The following is a 21760-nucleotide window of genomic DNA, read 5'->3' on the forward strand; positions in this document are numbered from 1 at the left end:
AAAAAAATATAGATTATGCAATTAAGCTTCCTTTTTTTTTGTCAAACAAATAATCACAGCATTCATCTACACAACAAGTAACTGAAATCAACCTTGCATTGAGGGTTGCAAGACGCACTCACCCACGGAACGGAAATGAAGTGCATTGCCATGAAAGGGAGTGCCAAGAAGAGCGGCAACGATCCATTTAAGTTCAAGCTGGAGGAGGAAAGAAGAAGGGATTGGATTTTAAGATAAACTAGCCTGCCATGCATGGCCTCCAGAACCTAGCCCATACTCAAATGCTTTAACCAGTCATTTTTATTAACTACAGAACAACATGAAATAAGCTCAAACAAAATCATGTTGCCTCTATCTGTATCAATCAATGGGTTTGATCAGTATATCCTGCCTCAATACTATTCTATTATTTTGGTAAAAACCATGGGAGACAGTGCAAACCAAGCAAAAACAAAATGCAGCCATCTGCTTCAGAAAGAAAGCTGGGATTCGGGTCTTCATTCCTCTCTATCCAAGTGTCCAAATAGCTTTCTCCAGTGCACTGATGCTTGTTTGGGTGCCCGCAACTTCCAGAGGCAGGGCTCGGTTTTCTCAAGACTCTAGAATTTCCTGCATTTCAGAGTCAACTCTGGCAAGTAAATCAGAACTCATGAACCTTGTATCATCAGTCACTGGTTAAAAGACCAGCATTGCTGCATTGTCTCACTCAAACCTAGGGAAGATTCAAAACGCCGAATTTCCTAACAGATTCCAAATACACCGCCGAATTTCCTAACAGATTCCAAATACACCATCTTGCAAAGACTTAAATTACTAAAGACAGGAGTTTGGAAACAAAAAATGTCTCCATTGAAGTTCTTTCTCCCTCTCTTTCAATATCTAAGCTCTGTGCACTATATATGCAAACACGAGATCCATTGAAGTTCTCTCCCCCTCGCCACGCAGGTGCGGTATCCTATGCTGAGTCCTACACATTATATAGCAAGCTCCAAAGAAATTTCATGTCCCTCTCTATACAGTCACAGCATTAGACACTAGATGCTATGTGCCATATATGCATATGATTCAAACAAATGGTTGGAACAACAAGAAGGCGCCTTATTCTGAAGAATATCAAATAACTTCAGACGCTGCAAACTCAGAGACTATTCAAATCAACACCTAAAGCACCACAGTAGACAGTTATGTTCTGCACACCTGCAAGCTTCTTAACCACTACCACCTCATTCTTCACTGTCTCTTTTATTAGATCTTCATAGAATTTTAGATTGATTTTTATCTAGGTTAATTAATTTGCAAAAAAAAAAATATATATCTTGAAACAACTACTACCCCATTCTTCACTCTCTTTTATTAGCATCAAGACTGCCTCATCCACCGCAATCAATAAAAAATATTTTAATAAATGAAAAATTCTTCAAGCCAAAAATTAAAAAATATTTTACACTAAACAAAATTTCCCTAAAGCTTCAAGAATTTTCATGATATGCATGTGGAAATGCTGCCAATGGACAAGGACTGGCTTGGTGTACGGATGTGGTCATCAAAGATCCCCGTATAAGCAAACCGATAATTTGAATTAATTAGCACAAATTCCATAATTTAAAGGTTTTGCTTGCTATTATAATTAATGGTCCCTGAAAAACAGGAACTCCTTGGGGAGAATCAAGATTTGAGACTTTCACCCATAAGCATATATACAAAATGAAGGTTTTCTACTTGGTAATTGAACAAAAGCCGAGAGAGGAAAATAAGCCTAAAATGTCATTTCACGGCAACCGTGATCATCGCCTTCTCCCATCGCGAATGATGTTCCTCTCATCCCAGATCGGACAGCTACATGTAGGTTTCTTGTTCTTCCACTTAGCTCCACAGGTATAACAGAACTCGTATCCACATCTGTCAGAACAAATAATAGGAAAGGAATGAAGTTAGAACGGTGTAGGACAAAAAAGTCTTCAACTTATTAACCATGACTTCTTATTCCATGCTGTATCAAATTACGATAACAATAAACAAGATGCAAAAAATTGCTGCAGTAGGGCAAGACTGCTGGGTTTTATAGGTGACAGCTGGGTTCCCACCATAGGAAACCATACCATTTTCCACCAGTTCAATGTATATAAACGAGAAGCAATATTTTCCAACAAACAAGGCAGTAGATTAGTGCTCCATTAGTTTTTTTTTTTTTTTCTTATAGTATTGCTAAGTTTCCATTGAGAAATAATAGGTGAAAATAGCAATAAGTGTCCAGTAAATGATACAGAGCACGGTTACCTGCAAGTGATATGATAGCAGCCTTCAGCAAGTTCCACCATATTTTTGCACATCACACATTGGCGCCAAAGTTTTCTTTTTGCAAGACTATCAAGCATCTTATCTTCCGTGCGGGGATGAGGTTTTGATCTTTTATAATCATAACAGGTCATATTGTAGTGCCATGGAACTCTGCAGTTGATGCAGAAAAAGAAATGACATTTTACACATTTCCTGGCTCCAGATTTTTCACCACCAACAAATGATGAATTTGTATATTCCAAAACCTCACTTTTTGACATTAATGCAGAGCATCTTGGATATGGACAGTAAACTTTCTCTGTAACAGCAATAGAAGCTTCCTTTTTCCTTTGGCTCATTATCTCAACTAATTTTGGGTCCAGGAATTCCCCACAAGTCTCAATACTAACTTCAGATTTACAGCCTTCATGAGGACACTTAGCCATTGTCCCTTGAAGTAACTTCACTTCAACATGCTGTTTCATACAGGGAAAGCAATATCTATGAAAACAGCCATCAACTGAGAATATCTGATCTACATCTGTATCTTCATAGCATATTACACAAGTCTCTTTCAGTTTCCTTTTGCCTTTGCTATTTTCTGCAGGCCAAGTGATCTGAGAAACTATGGCGTCTTTTGCAAATCTAAATGCAAACTTGACATCAGAGCATGCTACAAGGGACGGCTTACAATCTGCAAACTTTTTCTGAAGAAGAGACACCTGATTCACCAAGGTCGAAATCTTACCATTTTGTGGTTGAACAGCACCAGTAACCTGCATATACATACAATTTTAACAATCCAATAGCCTGGAAGCTTAAAAGACTGAAAAGGGAAAGTGTCAGTGCTGACAATAATGACTAGCAACTAGAATTTCAACTAACTTAGCTTTGCTGAAAACAAGCCACTGAATGTTTCGAATTAGGAATCACAGGAAGTCTCAATTGAAGCAAATAGGAAAAGGAAAACAAATAAAAAATTTACCACGCCACAGTAATGATATTGCTGACTTCAATTGAAGCAAATGCTTGTCACTTGCAAAATGATTTGTGACAGTGGACAGACTTGGTGCAGGGGTACTTCAGGTCTGGCCGACAAGGACATCAGGTTCTTCTCGTGGGGAAGGTTTGTAACGGGGCAAAATTCATCAGGGGTACACTGAGGAAAACCACGCTGGAACGACACAGTGGGCAGTGACAACCCATGGGACAATGTTGAAATCAGCAGCGTCGACAAAATTAGCAGCAGGGGCTGAGTCTAGACAATGGATGGTTCAAGGCTTGACAAAAACACTATTGACATGAATGGCAACGTGCATGGGCAGTGACAGATTCGGTAGCAGTGTAAGTCTAGCGATTCAGCAGGACATGGGTTGATGTTCAGCATGAATTCTGACTTGGACAGCGGACAGTCCAAGGCATGCTGAGACACAGTAGACTGACAGCATGGGTGTTGACAGTTGGGCAGTTGGTTTGTGGGAGGCAAGCCGAGTTACAGCAGTTTGGGACAGTTTATGGCAGTTTTCAGCAGTTTCTTGTATGGGGAGAAATGGCCAGGACATGTGGAAAAGTGTCTTAATCTGTGTAGGAGCTTAGGGACTGTTTTCTTTGTAACTTCCACTATGTTCTAATATATGTAGGCTGTAAATATTTACAGTGTAGCATGCAAGGCAGTGACTGTGCATGAGTTCCATGTAATAGTTTAGTTGACATCACTTGTATACTTCAAACAAATATAGACAGCACAAAAACATTTTAATTTGATCTCTGGCTCTGCAGCTTGACCATGTAACAACCAGTTAGGATTTAGCCTTGAATTCGAAATTTCAGTAACCAGAATCATTCCTGTCACATTGTGGATAGTTTTGAAAGCAGCCATATTTTTGGCTAGGATCTAAAAAAAAAAAAAAACATGGGCATCCATTACAATCCAACCAAAGTAACATCCTGAAAGAGGAGGCCTTAAAACAGCCCAACAGTAACATTTTCACAGTGAATTCCAAAGGCTAGTTGCACAAAGATACTATTAAACCAGTGCAAACACACCCAAAGATTATAACAGCAAAAGTTTCTTTACAGCATGAAAAGCTCCTAGGAAGGTATGTTTATTGTTCAGTGGCCCAAGAAGCCAGTAAGCTTATCGGTAAGAATTTTACCCGTTTTAAGGAGCAAATCAAATATGTTTTGAGTTTCACCATCATTTACAAATAATATAGGATCCTCTGTCATGTAACCTAATGAACCCATTGTAGTTTTTTGGGACACAGTTTATAATCAAGGTAACATGAAGAGTTTCGAGACAGCATAGTTTATAATCTTGAAGAGAACTATCATGAGATTGGTGATAAGAGATTTAACTGCATAAAAATCATGCCCAAAACAAATCCAGACAAGTCAAAGAATGACCCATCCAAATAAACTAAAATCAGGCATTAAAAAAATTAAATCTTTAAAGAAAATCATAATGATAATAATAAAAGGAAAAAAAGTTAAATTCACTTACATATTGGTAGAGCATAGAGTGAAAATCAAGCATTAAAAAAATTAAATCTTTAAGGAAATAATAATAATAGTAGTAGTAGTAGAAGAAGAAGAAGAAAAAAAGAGTGAAATTCACTTACATATTGGTAGAGCATAAGAGATTTAACTAAATAAAAATCATACCCAAAACAAATCCAGACAAGTCAAAGAATGACCCATCCAAATAAACTAAAATCAAGCATTAAAAAAATTAAATCTTTAAATAATCATAATAATAATAATAATAGAAGAAGAAAAAAAAAAGAGTGAAATTCACTTACATATTGGTAGAGCATAGAGTGGTCAACAAAGAAGGTGAGGTTTTTCAAATCCAAAGCAAAAGCAGCATTTAACCCTTCAATCAAAGCCTGGAGCTCCACTGAAACCCCTGCACAACTCTTATTACTACTACTGCCTTCTGCACCAACATCTATACCCTTGCTAACTTCAAAGATCAAATTATCCTTAGAATCACAAATGGCAACTCCAATTCCACCCACAATTACCTTCATATCCCTGATCCTCTCTTCACTCTCCACTCCCTTGCTATACACCTTGAAAAAACTAACCCTCTCTCCATTCTCGAACGGGTCTTCGTAATCATCTCCGTATTCCTCCCATTCTTCGTCAGGGATGTTCATGATTTCGCTAGCGACTTTTTGATCGTGCATTCGACGGTCCAGATCTTCTCTCATTTCTCTCATTAGATTCTCACTTTCTTCACGGTCCTTGCGTTCTTGATCCAGCCTCTCGATATCCTCCAGGAAAAAATTCGAGCAGCAGTCGAAATCTTCTGCTTCTGCTTTTGCTTCTTCGTTTTTGGGAGTGGAGGAGGAAGATGGCGAGAACGTTGAGGGAGGATGATTGAGGATGGAAAGGGAGGCTGTCATCGCTTCTTGCATTTGGAGATTGAATGCCAAGTCGAGATCAGAGTTTAAGGTTTTGGCCTCTTCGATTTCGCGGCGTTGCTCCGTCAGCACTCCAGACTCCATCTCCATGTCTCGGAGTCGTGCGATCTTTCGTTTTCTCGGCTGGCTAGGTTTTTATATGTTGACGGATCAGAGTTGGCTGGCGTGTTTGAGAAGTCTTTGCAAACCGGTTCCTCGAATTTTGATTTTTTAAAAAATATTATTTTTATATTTTTAAATAATTTTTTAAAAATATATATTATTTAAGATCCCATAATACTCAAAAATAAATAAATTATATTTATTAATTATATTTTATAAAATAAAAATTATACTCACTTCATTAAAAAAAAACTTTAATTATACTATTTTAGAATTGATACTCATTTAATTTTTATCATCCAATGAAGGAAAAATTATTTTGAAAAGAAAATATCAAACTCGACCAAATCCATGGATCATATTATATGTGATCGTGGTTATTCAATGTATTATTGTATCAATATTTTTTAAAATAAGTTTTTTTTTATAGATTAATTCATGTTTTTGTCGATAGTCGAAGTTGCATTTAAATCTATGAAATCAACCGATCCACATCAAAGTAACTTTTACATAATTTAATAAAAAACCTGCATTATACAATGAGTCAAATCAAGAGATTTAGAGATTTATCTACTTATCTAAGTTTAACGGTACTATCAAAAAAAAAATCCTCCATGTTCTTATTATTTTTTTTTATATTTTAAAAATTTTAGTTTAATCCGTGATAAAGTGCGTATCAAAAGACTAGTTGAGTTATATGACACCCCTTATTCCATGAAACCGAATCTTGAATGGGGTCGATGCACTTAAATCCACTTGTTATGCTTGAATTAAAACATGCATGTATCGAATGAAAACATGATCATTAGGCAATGTTCCTGGAGATTAATCATTTTGTCGCCGTAAACAATACACAACTTATAGAGCAATAACAATCTTTGCAGTGATCCACTCCAAGTCTTTATCTTCAAGTAGCAAAAAAATACTTATAGCAAAACATATCTATTATCGAGTTGCTACCAGTGTTATAAAACCCGGCCCGGCCCGGCGGGTCGACCCGGGACCTGGACCGGTCCGGGTAAGACAAAAGACCGGCCTAAGGAAAAAACCGGTTAAACCCGGTCGACCCGGGCTAACCCGGGTGAGACCCGGTGTATATATTAACTTTATTGAACGATCACTGACTCAGGGAAAGCAAAAGGAAAGCTAGAGTTTTTGCCATAATTTCTTGCAGAATAAACAACAATCAAGAGATTTACTTTTGTCGGTATCTCCTGCAGAATAGACAACAATCAACAGAGAGTTCATTGGAGAAATCTACAGGTGCTCTATCTCTTTTACGTTGATATTGTGTCCAAGTCAAATTATTTGCTTTTATGATTTTCGCATCTGGATTTTCGCATCTGCAGCTCTGCTACTTGCTTTACACATTTGGGTTTTTGTCTTTGAATCTTCTAGCCCCTTTTGGATCTCCCATTTCACTTCCCTTTCTGTCATTGATTTATTATTTGTTAAATTCATGTTTTTTTTTTTTAACTTTCTCATAACAAACATTCTCATGACAGTTTCATAATAATTTATTAATGAATATACATTATAAAAAACATGCTCCTCTTGGTTTGTGCTCTGTATGATAATCTAGAATAATTAATATTTTTACAAGTCTTTTATCTGATGATGTTTTTACATTATAATCTGGAATAATCCAATTTGTGCACGTTCATTTAAACCAATTACTGCCATACATGTCTATCATTACTCTGTACCATGAATCAATCATTACTCTGTCGAATTGAAATTGCCTGTATGCTTTTTGGCAAGATGAATATCAAATTATTATGATGATAAGCAGTTATTCTCATTGCTTCTATGAGTTCCATATTGCAAGTTTTTTAATTTTCTTATTTGAATTAATACTGAGTAGGAAGCTGATTCATGATGCAACAATAATGGGCATGATGTTGAATACAACATAGTGATTTCTTCTCTCTACATTCCCAGTCTATCATAGTCCCAGTTTCCTTAATTTCTCATCTTGGTTTATTTGATTGCTCGTCCTATAAAGGCGAAAAAATTAAAAAGCATGAAAAAAGCATAGTTGTAAGGGGGAAAAAACAAAGAGAAACAAAGAGAATATTGTTTACACGGGATGCTCCCGTGATTAAAATTTGAATTTTTTATGATAAGTTTCACGTTCAAATTTCAAACACTGTTCTAGAACTTGATATCTGTTGGACATTTTTAGTGGCGGATCCTAGAAGGCACAGATGAGGCCAGTAGCTGCTCTCTTGGGTTTTTACTCATCTTTTGTTTTTTTATGCAGCTGAAGATGTTGATTTATGGATTCTAATGTAAAATGGGGTTAAAATGTTGATTTATGAATTCTAATGCAAACTAGAGTTTGAATATTGTCCCCTTATATCTATTATGTTAAATTTTGTGTCTCTAGAACAACTTGTTATTTTATTATCCATGTCTTTAATATCTTTAAATTATGTTACATATTTATTTATTTGAAGATAAATGCACCCTGATGCTAATTAATTATGCTAGTATATATGTTAATGTGATATTTTCTTATTAATTATGGTAGCATATATGTTAATGTGATATTTCATGTCAAAAGAACCATGTTAATGTGTTCTTTTTGTTATTGACCCGGGTTAACCCAGGTTGACCCCCAAAACCCGTGACCCAGTCATTTTATCGGGTCAATTACCAGATCGGGTTTTATAACTATGGTTGCTACATGAAAAGACCTAGATGAGTTAGAAAGTTATACAAATAGTTCAGACTTTCAAGGCATTAAATCTTTACTATTTGAACAAAACTTCGTGTTTTTTTCTCTTTAAACTCTGTTTTACAGACACACATGACATGTTTGTACATGTGTTTACGTACATGGTACACACGTATGTCAGCCTAGATCATCGGAGTGGTTTTGTCGAGACCCTTCTTTGCATCACTAGCCATCATCATCATTTTCTAACCTTTTAAAAAAATTAAAATACAAGACATGGTAGATCTACATATCTAAAATCTGAAGTATCGGGGGCTATAGATTTCTCTCACCACGTTACAAGTGTAGTTTCTTACCATCAAAAAAATTAAATTACTGAAAACGCGTTTCATTTCCTCAACTTAATTATGTTAGTTGGATCAATAAAAAATACAGCACGAAAATCAATTGGAAGCCTTTTTTGGGATCAAGAGTTGTTTTTACCATGCAAAAATTATCCATGCCATGCTTCCGGATCAAAGATTCTTGGTGGATCATGTCAACAATGGCCTCGATTTTGCTATAAACCCTCGGCAATTGCATGCACATCCTCAATTTTGCAATCACGTTTGAAAATCTTGGCGGGATATTGAAATTACGCGTATGCAAGATATATTTGTAAAAATATTTTTTAATATATATATAAAACCGTGAGTTTCCGGACCAGCTTACGCACACCTTACTTGATCCCTCGAGGCCTTAAAGTTAATGATTATGTAAAACTCAAGTGACACTGAGATTTGTGGTATTCAAACTTGTGATTTTTAAAAAGCAAATTTATGATCTGATTAATTAAACTATACCTTTTATAATTAAAAAATATTATTTTTAGTTTACCCTCAGCAATTACATACACATCCTCATTGGTTTGGTTAAAAGGGTAAAGATGAAATTGTGTTTAGAATTTTTGGGTTGCATTTTTTTTTTGATTTTTGTTGTTATTAGTGAGTATACATGTTTTTTTCATGGATCATGATTCAGTCAATTAAAATTATATATTTATAAATAATATGAATATCTAACTTTTACTTATAAGATTTTGAAGTTGACAGGTAATAAATTTATTTTTTTATATTATTAAATTTAAAATAATTAAAAGGTTAAAAAATATCTCACATAATATTTTTTAAAATATAAATAAATACTTAGTTTAAAAGGGTTTTTAAGAGTATAGTTAAGACTATAATTTAAAATGTTTTTTTTATATAAAAATATATAAAAATAATATTATTTTATTTTTAAAAAATTATTTTTACACCAGTATATCAAAATAGTATGAATATATATATATATATATAAAATAGTTTTAAAAAATAAAATAAATAAATTTCTTTAAAAAAACTACATTCTCAACCACTATCAGAAAAATATAATTTAAGTATAAAGAATGATTCAATAATTTATCAACTACATGTAAAAAATAAAAACGAATAACGACAGTATAATCAATCAATTTGATTAATTTAAATCTTATTTGTTGAATTGTTTACACAAACATAATTACACGTACCATGAATACACAAAATGATTACTATTTACTTGAACAGTTTTTACTATTAGCGGCAACACCACCCATTTCTCCATTTATATTTAAAAATCTTGGCGGGCTACGTAATTAAGTGGAAGATGTTCCCGCCAATTCGCCCAGTTTCATGTTCCATTTGAGCCTTCTGAAGTAAAGTCAAGGAAAAAAAACACCAGTGCTTGGACCTTGATTTCATGTCCCAGTTAACTAAATCAGGCGCATCTCCGAGTCAACTCGTTGTCGCCACGAGTGGATTATAAGATTCCCGCTTTGTTAAATTTTTAATAGACATGAATTTTAAATGATGTAAATATTTAGCGGACGGTAAGCTTAAGCATTTTCTTTGTCGAGAGGGCGTATTTGTCTACAGGTATGCACATGTGGCGTTTGCTATCCAACACGCCGTGATCCAATTAATGGGCCCCGCTCACATGGTCAACAGCCGCCTTCCTGGAACGTGAAGAATGGAGATCACGTTTTGATAAATAAGGAATGACATGATTACTTGTTTTATACACTCTCTTCTTGTTTTTATTATTCTTTTTATGATGTTTACCTGTCTCGTTTTATTTGGTTATTTTTAAACTCAAAGTTTTATAAACATAATTTTTTTTTATCATATCCTTCGATATATTTTTAATTTAAGAATTCACAAAACATTTTAAAACATGCATCAAAATAAGTTATTATTGCTAGATTTAATAATTTTTAAAAACCATTCAAGTTCTCTAGCGTGTAATATATGTAATTTTATATAAATTATTTATCTTAAAAAAAATTATCAATTAAAAATATGTTTAATTTCGTAGTGATTTTATTTTTAAAATATTTTTCACTAGAAAATATATCTAAATATTTTTTTTAAATTTATTTTTGACACTAAATGTTAGAAAATAATCTAAAATTATCAATTTTTTTAAAAATAAATTTTATAGAAAGACATGGCCATTCACATTTTTCGAACACATTATAAATTCTTTAATTTCTTTATAAAAATAACACAATAAAAAATCATTGACTACAATTTAATTAATCATTTTAAATAAATGATTAATTTAATAACCTTTAACACACTACTATCTCAATTGATAAAATAAAAATAGTAAAAAATATGTTTCTCCAGTATATAAAGGGTGTTTGAGAATACAGTATTAATTATTTTTCAAAATATTTTTATTTAAAAATACATTAAAATAATATTATTTTTTAAATTTTTTTTTAAAACACAAAAACATAACTTTTAGAAATTGACACGGTATCATTAAAAAAAAGTCAAATTATAAAATGCAATCAGAAAAACAAGAGCGAGGGTGTACACTCTTGCCGTAAGGCTGCCTCCATTATACCAATCCTTTTTCCCCAAATTCTCTAATTTACAAAAAGGAAATATAAAATCCACGTCAACACGTAAATAAGAAAAGAAAAACCCGAGTGCAAAACAACTCAGATGAGTCAAACTCGGATCCGAGTCATACACGTTCTCGACATAGGTATTTATTATCACTATTTCATAGCAGAGAGATGCCGTTCTTCTCTCTTATCAAGGCACCTTTCTCTCTAAAAAATCCTCAGAATCTTCTTCAATGGTGACCGCTAAAACCTAACAAAGATAACCTGGCTTTCTCCGTAAACTTAAAATCACAGCAATAAATTTATATTCTGATAATCGAGTTCTGCTTTTTTTTTTTTGTCGAATTATTGATTTTTTTTCCTTTTTTTTAGAGACCTGGATGAGTTTTTGATCCACGAGGAGATACAATCGAGTGTGCTATTGAATGTTTGTTTTTATTTGAGTGGAAAATTAGCGATTTAGTGACATTTTGCACTGGATTTTTAAGGATTTAGGGTCTGGTTAGATTCGATTGCGATTTTATAATGGAGTTTACGGAGGTTAAAAAAAGGGGTAGAGGTAGACCGAAAAAGCGGAAGCTAAATGAGGAGGAGAGTGAAGATAAGAAATTAGTAGCTAGTGCTTTGAAAAAGCAAGCTTTGGGTTTTAGATGGAAGCCATTAGTGGGTAGGTATGTGTTGAAAGAATTTGGGAGTGAGATTTTTTTAGGGAAGATAGTGTATTATGATACTGGGCTGTATAGGGTGGATTATGAAGACGGGGGCTGCGAGGATTTGAAGAGTGGTGAGTTTCGTAAGATAATATTAGGGGATGGTGATTTCGATGATGAACTGGTTCTTAGAAGGGAAAAGTTAGATGAATTTGTTTTGCAAAAGAGTGAGAAGAGGAAGGTGGAAGCCGAGAAGGAAGTGGTGGATTCAAAAAACGAGTTGGGTGGTGGGTTGACGGTTGAGAATGAAGGGGTGCATGATGAGGATTATGCGGATTCCTCGAGTGATTCATGTGAGCATGTGCGTGTTGGGGGTTTGGGAATGGAAGTGGAGACTCCAGTTGCTCCTCCACCGCAATTGCCTTCATCATCAGGGAGTATTCGTGTGCCGGACGAGTATGTCTCACATCTCTTTTCCGTGTACACATTTTTGAGGTCATTTAATATCCGTCTTTTCTTGAGCCCTTTTACATTGGATGATTTGGTGGGGGCGATTAATTGCTCAATCCAGAACACTTTGTTGGATGCCATTCATTTTGCTTTGATGCGAGCACTGAGACGTCGTCTTGAAGCACTCTCTTCAGATGGTTCTGAGCTTGCATCAAAATGCTTGAGGTATATATAAAAGTGTTGCTACTTAATTTGCCTATTAGAGCTCTTCAATGACCGAAAATTTTATGACAATTTTGTAACATTTACTTAATTTCATAGTTTTTGTGAAAATGATACAGTGTGGATTTTAACTACTTGGGGTGTGGGGTGACAATATAATAAATTCGATACTCTATCTGTCATTAAAAGATGTTCTGACGGGATATTGCTCTTGCATGTGTGTACAAATTCTGCATGTATACTTAATTCCCCTTCCTGTTTTTTTGTTGTATATTCCTGAACTTAGACGTGGGTGGTATATGCATGTGTTTGTATGTGATGTTGTGTTTGATTTTTTATCCAATTTCTGCCAATTAATCTATGGAATTGTGTTCCACTCCTTCTGTGCAGGAGCGTGGATTGGCGCTTGCTTGATTCACTCACTTGGCCTGTTCATTTGGTCCATTATTTTACAATAATGGGATATGCGAATGGAGCCGAGTGGAAAGGACTTTATGATCATCTTTGGAAGAGGGAGTATTATTCCTTGCCAGTGGGTAGGAAGTTGATGATTCTGCAGATCCTATGCGATGATGCCTTGGATTCTGTGGAGCTAAGAGCAGAAGTTGATATCTGTGAAGAGTCAGAAGTTGGCTTAGATCCTGATGTTGTTACAGCCATTCTTCCTGATAATGGACCAACAAGGGTTCATCCTAGATGTTCCAAGACTTCAGCTTGCAAGGACAGGGAGACCATGGATATCATTGCAGGAAGCCAGGGAAGCAAGCCTTTCAGTAATTCAAAGCATTTGGGCTCCAAAGGTACTGAAAGGGATGGGAATGCATCTGATGCTGACGTAGATGGGAATGGGGATGAATGCCGTCTTTGTGGCATGGATGGAATCTTGCTTTGTTGTGATGGATGCCCATCATCATATCATTCAAGATGCATAGGTGTCGTCAAAATGTATATACCTAAAGGCCCATGGTATTGTCCAGAGTGCACCATCAACAAGTTGGGACCTACTATTTCAATGAGAACATCACATAGAGGAGCAGAAGTATTCGGAATTGATTTGTATGAGCAAGTCTTCATGGGTACTTGCAACCACTTACTGGTGTATGTTTTAGCCTTCCTTTTTTTCCTCATTTTTTGAATATTATTTAAATGCATTATGACCTACTAAGCTTCATATTATTTGCAAAACAAGTGGCATTAAAACAGCCAAAGCAGTTCTTAGGTTCTGTCTTTAGGACCGTGAGCATCTTGTCTTCTGCAATGCTTCTTAGTCTATTGATTTCCTGTTCATGTTTTCCCTCCTTTTGAATTGTTCTTCGTTCCAGGCTGAAAGCTTCTACTGGTGGAGAACCATGTTTCAGATACTACAATCTGATGGAAATCCCAAAGGTTCTGCAAACACTTTCTGAATCCATGCAACATAGATTATTATACTCAGAGATTTGCAAGGCAATTGTACAGCATTGGAACATACCACAAAGTGCATCCTCACTTTTGGAAAAGATGGAAAGAGGCTTCGATATAGCATCTGTGAAGGAAGATGCAATATTTTCTACTATATCTCTTCCTTTTTGTGAGGAAAGCCATGAAGTTCCAGAGAATGTTGTGGCTGAGAATGCAGTTACTTTAAATGGAAGCAATACAGATATTGTAGCAGTTTCATGTCTTGATACCTCGCTTGATGCATCGTTTCAAGTTGGTCCTCAGTACATTGTGAGCGACGGTGAAATGTCGAGAACAGGAAATTGCCATCTTATGAGCATGAAGCCGCATGAGCAGATTAAACTGGAGTCTACTGAATCGGTTAACCAGCTTGCTGATCCATCTGGTGTAACCCAGCAAAGCCGGGTCGACAGGTCAAGTGCAAAAGAACTTACCACATGCACATCAGCAAACAGTGTAGGCAGTCGTATTGAGAATGAAATTGGAAATTGTTTACCAGCTTTTGTGTTTTCCCAAAGCAAGGAAGGCAATCATCCAGGCTTTGAAATGGTTGAGAGAAATTCAACAAATAGTTGTTCTTACATGGGAACTTTTTTCAAACCTCATGCCTACATAAATCACTATATGCACGGGGATTTTGCTGCCTCTGCTGCTGCTAATCTCAGTGTTCTTTCATCTGAGGAAAGTCACTCAGAGACTCAGAAATCAGGCAATGGCAGGAAAGCTATTTCTGACATTTTATTGCAAGTAAAAGCTTTTTCAACAGCAGCCTCCCGTTTTTTCTGGCCAAGTTCTGAAAGAAAGCTTGTGGAGGTGCCAAGAGAGAGGTGTGGTTGGTGTCATTCTTGCAAGCAGCCCTCCAGCAACAGAAGGGGATGCGTGTTAAATTCTGCTGCCTTGACTGCTACTAAAGGTGTCTCGAAGATAATCAGTGGACTTCGCCCAGTTATGAATGGAGAGGGAAGTCTTTCTAGCATATCAATGTACATTTTATGCATGGGGGAGATTTTATGTGGTCTTACAGTCGGCCCCTTTCTGAGTGCAATTCACCGAAAACAGTGGTGTAAACAAGTAGAAGATGCTTCAAGTTATAGTGCAATAAAACAGCCCTTGCTTGAAGTAAGTTTATTTGATTTCATGTGTGCTTATTAAGTTGGTCCATTTTTTCAGCCTAGTTAACCATGGAGGCTGTTGGTCATTTCTTGAGTCCCCCTATTTGTGTGTTAAATGTCTTTGTTATTTATCATAATGTATGTCAGACTCTTGGCTTGGTTGATGTGACCTCTTCGTGTTTATTTGCAGCTTGAGGAAAATATCCGCCTTATTGCTCTTTCTGGGGATTGGGTCAAGGCAATGGACGATTGGTTGGTTGAATCTTCTGTGACCCATAGTTCTGCAAGTATTATTGGAACCGCACAAAGACGAGGAGTGAATGGGAAACGACATAGAAAACATTCTGGTGTGATTGACGTTGCAGCTGATGGTTGCCATGACAAAAGTTTTGTCTGGTGGCGAGGGGGAACTCTATTAAAGCTTGTATCCAACAAAGCAATTTTGCCTCAGTCAATGGTTAAAAGGGCAGCTAGGCAAGGTATATATTTTAAACCTTTGCTGCCCCTTTGTTCTAAAATTAATTAAGCCATACTTTTTGCTTTGTTTGCGTATTTTGTATTATTGAAAGTTCTAATGATATCCTAGCTGCATTTAGTAATTGTTATAAACGGAGGTAATATGAAAATTGCAATTTTTGTTTGTGTCATAGGTGGTTCTAGAAAGATTTCTGGTATCCATTACACTGATGATTTGGAGATTCTGAATAGAAGCAGACAGTTGATTTGGAGAGCCGCAGTCGAAAGGAGTAAGAATGCATCACAGCTTGCACTTCAGGTATGGTATCATATTCTGTTTCTTGCTTCCTCCTCTTTTGTTTGGCATATTCTGTCTATCAGCAATTTGTCTATAATAGTTTCTAGTTGTCCAACTTGTGAAAATGGTATTGAAATTTTCATCAGGTTAGATACCTAGACTATCATGTGAGATGGAGTGATCTTGTTCGACCTGAGCAGAACCTCCAGGATGGAAAAGGTTCAGAAACTGAGGCATCGTTTTTTAGAAATGCAGTCATTTGTGATAAGAAATTTGAAGAAAAGACGATACGATATGGAATTGCTTTTGGGAACCAAAAGCATCTTCCTTCCCGCATCATGAAGAATATAATTGAAATTGAGAAAACTGAAGATGGAAAGGATAAGTACTGGTTTTCTGAATTGCACGTTCCTTTATATTTAATCAAAGAGTTTGAAGAAAGCGTAGATGTCATTCCACCATCATCTAATAAGCCTTCAAATGAGTTATCTGTGTTGCAAAGAAGACAGTTGAGAGCTTCCCGCAGGGATATGTTTTCTTATCTTGCCTTTAAGAGAGATAAGTTGGACAAGTGCTCTTGTGCTTCATGTCAATGTGATGTTTTGATTAGGTAATATTCTATGCTTATTCTGTTTTTGTTTCTAAATTCACTGCAACTGTCATCTTGGGAAAGAAAAAAAATTCACTGCAACTTGCCCTGACCTTGTTATTCTCTGTCGATGTGATTTTCAGGAATACGGTCACATGCAGTTCTTGCCAAGGTATGCTTATGACTAAGTTGGTATTCTTAAATATATTGCAAAGTGCTCTATTTTGATTCTGAACTTTGAAAAATGTGTTCTAAACTAGTGTTAATCTGCGCCTCTATTTGTAGAAAAAGCAAGCCTGTATTTTTTCAGGTGATCATCGGATTTTGCCGCTGTGCTAAAATATTTACCTGTCTCTTACATTGTAACTGCTTAAGTCAGCCTTGAAATTATCCCATGCACCCTTTCATTTGAATTTAGAAAAGACTATCCCTCATGGTAAAGTCCCAAGAGAAAAATTGTATGAGGACCCAGTGGAAAATTGGGATGGAGAACTTTGAACAGTGCTAAAGTTCAGCTCAAACATACCTTGCTTTCGGGAAAAAAACACAATGTTGTGGGGTTGTTTTTGAACTGTTAAAACTGGCTACTTCTTTGCTTCATATGAGGGTGTGCTAAATGCCTGCATTCAAATGTACAATGACACTTAGGTTTACCAGCCTTACCGCAATTTTTTGTTAATGTTTACAGTGCTTAGAGTGTGTAATTATAGTTATAGCTAACCACCATCAAGTTTTAAGAAACTTGAGAATTTTAGGCTTTGAATTATAAATGCTACCATAAGTGGGCAATCAGAAGGTAAGCCAATGTTGTTTCAATATCTTACAGCCTTTATTCATAGCAGATTTACAGAGAGACTGCAGGATGACTTGGAAGTTGCAAAAGAGGATGATGTTCATGATTATAATATTTGTTTTCAATGCTTTACATAGGAGCTAAGTACCATAGAATACAGCAATATTCTTTGATTCTTGAACTTGCATGAGGGTGGAAATAAGGTTTCTGTGCTTCGTTTGTTTAGGATGGAGAAGATCATATTAGGAATGAATACAATAATACGGGGATGTAACACACTCCAAATTGAAAAACAAAACATGAACAGATTTTTTTTTAATTTTATTTTCTTGGGTAGTTTACAGACTGACAAGTATGCTGTGTTCTTGGGAAGTTTAAGCTGCCTTTTAGATCTGCTCTTATGTTTTTCCTTGGTTATATAAGCGGATGGGAGAGTTTGATTGTTTGCACTAACGGTTCCATTTTTGTTTTATATTGTGGTTAGGTTATTGTCACCAGGACTGTACTGTAAGTTCAAGAATTTATACAAATAAGGAAGCTCAGTTTTCAGTCACCTGCAAGCGATGCTACAGTGCCAGAGCTGTTATTTTTAGTGAAAAAAGTAACAAATCTCTAACCAGTCCATTTCCCTTGCAAGAACGTCATACTGCAGTGACAGTTACAAAAGACACAGGGATTAAAATTCATAATCAACCATTAGTGTCTGTCAGAACCCAGGAGAGTTGTTCTGAAGTGAAACAAAATACTTCTGCTTCTAGTAAGGCAACAAAACCTGAAAGTAGAACCCAGGATAGTTGTTCTACTTCCTCTTCTGGTAAGGCAACAAAAACTGAGAGTAGATCACGTAATTGGGGTGTCGTATGGAGGAAGAAGAACAATGAAGATACAGGAATTGATTTCAGGCATAAAAGCATTCTATTAAGGGGTAGTCCAAATGGAAACTGGTTAATGCCGGTGTGTAATCTGTGCAGAGAGGATTATAATTGTGATCTGATGTATATCCATTGCAAAACTTGTTCAAGTAAGCCTTCTGCACATCATAGGTGCCATTCCTCTTTTAAGTAGAAAAGTATGGTTGTTTTTTGTTTTATGAAACATGTTCTTTTTGACTTCTGCAGATTGGTTTCATGCGGAAGCTGTAGAAGTTGAAGAGTCGAAACTTGCTGATGTTATAGGCTTCAAGTGTTGTAGGTGTCGTAGGATAAAATCACCAAATTGTCCTTACAGGGTTGATCATGGATATGAGAAGCTAGAGGTTATGAAGCCACAAAAGAGAGCATCGGAGCAAGGAATAGGAGCTGACTCTGGAACTATTGTTGAATCCAGAGGCTTTGAGCCAACTACTCCAATGTTACCTGTTGAGAACGTGTTTGTACAGGATGATGATCCTCTTCTTGTCTCTCTTTCAAGAGTTTACCAAATTACAGAGCAGAATCCTGGAGTGGATTTGGAATGTAACATTGCTGGACAAGGGCAGCAAAAGCTTCCAGTCAGAAGACAAGGAAAGCGCCAAGGAGATGCTGAAGATATTTCTGGGACTAATATATACCATGCCGATTCATCCATGTTTCTTGAAACAAACAGTGCCATGAACTGTGAAGGGGAGATATCTTGTGCAGAATGGGATGTTTCTGGTAATGGCCTTGAAGGTGAGATGATGTTTGATTGTGAAGATGTAAACTACAAGGATACGGAGTTTGAACCACAAACATATTTCTTTTTAACGGAGTTGCTGGCATCTGATGATGGTGGCCAGTTGGATGGATTTGATGCCTCTGGGAATGGTTTGGGAAATTGTGAAAATCAGTTTCATGCAGTTTCAGCACACGAGTTCCCAAAGCAACATACAATGGGCACATCTTGTGACGCGTCTCTGCAATCTGCTCCTACCACAATGCCTTGTAAGATGTGTTCTGACTTGGTACCATCTCCTGATCTTTCTTGTGATATCTGTGGCTTAGTGTTGCACCGCCATTGTTCTCCTTGGGTTGAGTCTTCACCTGTAGAGGGCAGCTGGAGGTGTGGCAATTGCCGAGAGTGGCGGTAGCTGGCTTTTGTCCTACAAATTTTTGTTTTATTTTTTTGTCATGCGGGGATTCTTCAGAGTTCTGATGGATGGGGCTGTAAATTGAACAGCAGTCGAAAAATCTCGTGTGAAGCAGACCTGCGCCGAGGTTGTGCCTTGTGAAGTAAAGATGATAACGAACCAGTTCATGCTTCATCATTGTCAAAGCTGGAGAAGGTTTTGTAAAGTGCCATGGTGATATCTCTTTCTAGCTCGGATGTTTTGGTACTTGGTACAACATGATGCTTCATCGCAAGTTCCCTCCCATTTAATCATTCAGGTTCGAAGTTTAGATTAATTTTTTCAAGAATTAACTGGGATAATTTCCCAAGGTAGTCCTCGATTTGGCACTCTTAAAATCTTGTGGAGTGAATTACTTCACAAGCTTAAAATATTTTCCCTGATAGGAAGAGATAAGCAACTTTTTTTTCTTATGCTTATCTGATTGCATTGCATGTATAAATCAAAGTTAAATCACAAGTTTCTTGAGATCGGTTGAAATTGATATTTTGAGAATGCCAGTCTCTATGTATTTCCTTCTCGAAGATTGATCAAGAACTGGCATTTTAGCTTTCCGTAGAACTGAAAATTTTCATCCCTACCTCAAATCTTGGATCTTAATACATCTTTTCTATTAGGGTTTTGATCAGGTACAATACAATATCTGGTGGATTCTTTAAAATTGCCTTCCATCAGCAGTTCATTATCCGTTAAAAAGCTGTACGTTTAGATGATAATTCGGTAGTTAAGGCATCGATGGTTTTCTTTTAAAAAATAGCAACAGTATTATTAACCAGCTACGATACCTCAGTAACGATGGTGGTCTTCAAAACCCTAATTTCACTGGGGTTTTTCAGTTGACATTCCAAGGGGCGACAAGTTGACTAGCAAACTTGTTTATCAGTTAAAGGGTAAATAGCGTTATGTTTCTAACACAAACCAAAATGTTTCAACCAAACAAGCAAAATATTTGACAACAAAAGTGCTGGAGACAGGCTCATTCTTGTCAAGATAATGAACGACCAGCTCTTGATCAGAGGGGAAAATCCTGTAACCTGGTAGAAGACTTGGACGCTGCATTTTCTATACCAGAAAGGAATTTGTGTTAAAAGAAAAATCACAAATCGGAAATTACCATCATAGCTAGGGATTAATTCAAGTATCTTCTTGGAGCAGTACAATATGTCAGTTTAATGTGTCACATCTCTCCTTGCTTGTTATTCTTAAGAGAAAATGTTGGCTTTCGGTTGATTACTTTGCCTTGAATGGTTAACAATACAGCAACCCAATGTTTTAGAACTAAAGCAGACCGGCTGGTTCAGTGATGAACTGGCCACTAAGCCGGCTGGTTTTTTCAATTAGATCGTTTGAGTGATTGAACTGGTTTTTCAACTGGGTTGAGTCATCGGTTTATAAGTGATGTCATCCACGAGTGACAAGTCGTTACTACCATTATTGACAGATCATCAAACATGAGCATAATAGTTATTATAAAGTAATTCCCCCACCTCTCTCGTTGCTCATTATTCAGGAGGAGAAATATTGGCTTTCAATTGAGTATTGTGCCTTGGATAATTGAACGAGAAACCAACTTTTCTGGCTGATTCCTAAAGAAAGAGTCCTGTGTTGCTTCCAGTCGAGCACTGGCAACCATTTTCTCAAAATTTGAAGATCCTATATATTAGATTTTAATTATGGTAAAGAATTGAAAATTAGACCTTCGCCCTATTATGTGTTTGAGTCTGGCAAATTTTGGATTTTGTATTACCATGGCAAGATCAAGTATCGATCTGGTTACAATGGCTGCCATGGATGATGAATGGGATATGCAGAGTGAGCAGATTTCTAATTGTTATACAGGAGTAAAAAGGATGTGGTGAAATTGGGGTTCATTTTCTTCATTTCATTCAAGATTTCAAGTACAATTAAGGCTTAATAAATTAATGCTCGTAAGAACATGAAAATTTATTAATTAAGATGTTATTTAATTGATAAATTAATAATACAAAAATAATTTATCCACGTAGTCTTTATATTTTTCTAAAACATTGAACTTAATACATGTATACATTGTGTTTGTACTGATATTATCTAATTAGAAATTATAATTATTATATATATATATATATATATATATATATATTTTTTTTTTCTTCCCAAACTTCAAATATCATGATACAATAAATGTCAATAAATTTAACTAATTATTAATTTATCCCATGTCAGAAAAAAAAATACATCATTTAATTGAGTTATTAATTTATAGAATATTAATTTACCGAGG

The 21760-nt window shown here is 35.9% G+C and overlaps 2 protein-coding genes and 1 long non-coding RNA gene across 5 annotated transcripts; 2 read left to right on the plus strand and 1 right to left on the minus strand.

Annotated features, from left to right (window-relative positions):
* Nucleotides 1-1598: 1598 nt before the first annotated feature.
* LOC7478614 (E3 ubiquitin-protein ligase RSL1) lies at nucleotides 1599-5853 on the minus strand. Its single transcript, XM_002312854.4, has 3 exons — nucleotides 5079-5853; nucleotides 2278-3053; nucleotides 1599-1899 (listed from the first exon to the last, which is right to left on the minus strand). The coding sequence occupies exons 1-3, from the start codon at nucleotides 5793-5795 to the stop codon at nucleotides 1785-1787; spliced, it is 1608 nt and encodes a 535-aa protein (XP_002312890.2). The 5' UTR covers nucleotides 5796-5853; the 3' UTR covers nucleotides 1599-1784.
* Nucleotides 5854-6942: 1089 nt separating this feature from the next.
* LOC112328599 (uncharacterized) lies at nucleotides 6943-8201 on the plus strand. 2 transcript variants are annotated; one of them, XR_008060169.1, is made up of 2 exons: nucleotides 6943-7070; nucleotides 7993-8201. It is a non-coding gene; the product is annotated as an uncharacterized LOC112328599 (long non-coding RNA). The 2 variants fall into 2 exon arrangements; XR_002983589.1 differs by having other exon boundaries at nucleotides 8071-8201.
* A 3354-nt stretch (nucleotides 8202-11555) lies between these two features.
* LOC7474928 (DDT domain-containing protein PTM) lies at nucleotides 11556-19992 on the plus strand. Of its 2 annotated transcripts, none has more exons than XM_024609029.2 (9): nucleotides 11556-12726; nucleotides 13114-13821; nucleotides 14046-15282; nucleotides 15466-15754; nucleotides 15926-16050; nucleotides 16176-16639; nucleotides 16762-16790; nucleotides 17896-18432; nucleotides 18530-19992. In XM_024609029.2, the coding sequence occupies exons 1-9, from the start codon at nucleotides 11927-11929 to the stop codon at nucleotides 19456-19458; spliced, it is 5118 nt and encodes a 1705-aa protein (XP_024464797.2). In that variant the 5' UTR covers nucleotides 11556-11926; the 3' UTR covers nucleotides 19459-19992. The 2 variants fall into 2 exon arrangements, with proteins under 2 accessions (XP_024464797.2, XP_052311875.1); XM_052455915.1 differs by having other exon boundaries at nucleotides 11556-12507.
* The last annotated feature ends 1768 nt before the right edge of the window (nucleotides 19993-21760 follow it).

This window comes from Populus trichocarpa, chromosome 9 (assembly GCF_000002775.5).
Source record: "Populus trichocarpa isolate Nisqually-1 chromosome 9, P.trichocarpa_v4.1, whole genome shotgun sequence".
NCBI classification, from domain to species: Eukaryota; Viridiplantae; Streptophyta; class Magnoliopsida; order Malpighiales; family Salicaceae; genus Populus; species Populus trichocarpa.

Bases quoted from the DNA above. Each gene is read 5' to 3' on its own strand.
- LOC7478614 (XM_002312854.4), bottom strand. From the start codon at position 5,795: ATGGAGATGGAGTCTGGAGTGCTGACGGAGCAACGCCGCGAAATCGAA. The intron at 3,054-5,078 runs GTAAGTGAATTT...ATGTATATGCAG, and splicing joins ACTCTATGCTCTACCAATAT to GTTACTGGTGCTGTTCAACC. The intron at 1,900-2,277 runs GTAACCGTGCTC...TTGTTCTGACAG, and splicing joins TGCTATCATATCACTTGCAG to ATGTGGATACGAGTTCTGTT.
- LOC7474928 (XM_024609029.2), top strand. From the start codon at position 11,927: ATGGAGTTTACGGAGGTTAAAAAAAGGGGTAGAGGTAGACCGAAAAAG. The intron at 15,283-15,465 runs GTAAGTTTATTT...GTTTATTTGCAG, and splicing joins TAAAACAGCCCTTGCTTGAA to CTTGAGGAAAATATCCGCCT. The intron at 18,433-18,529 runs GTAAGCCTTCTG...TGACTTCTGCAG, and splicing joins CCATTGCAAAACTTGTTCAA to ATTGGTTTCATGCGGAAGCT.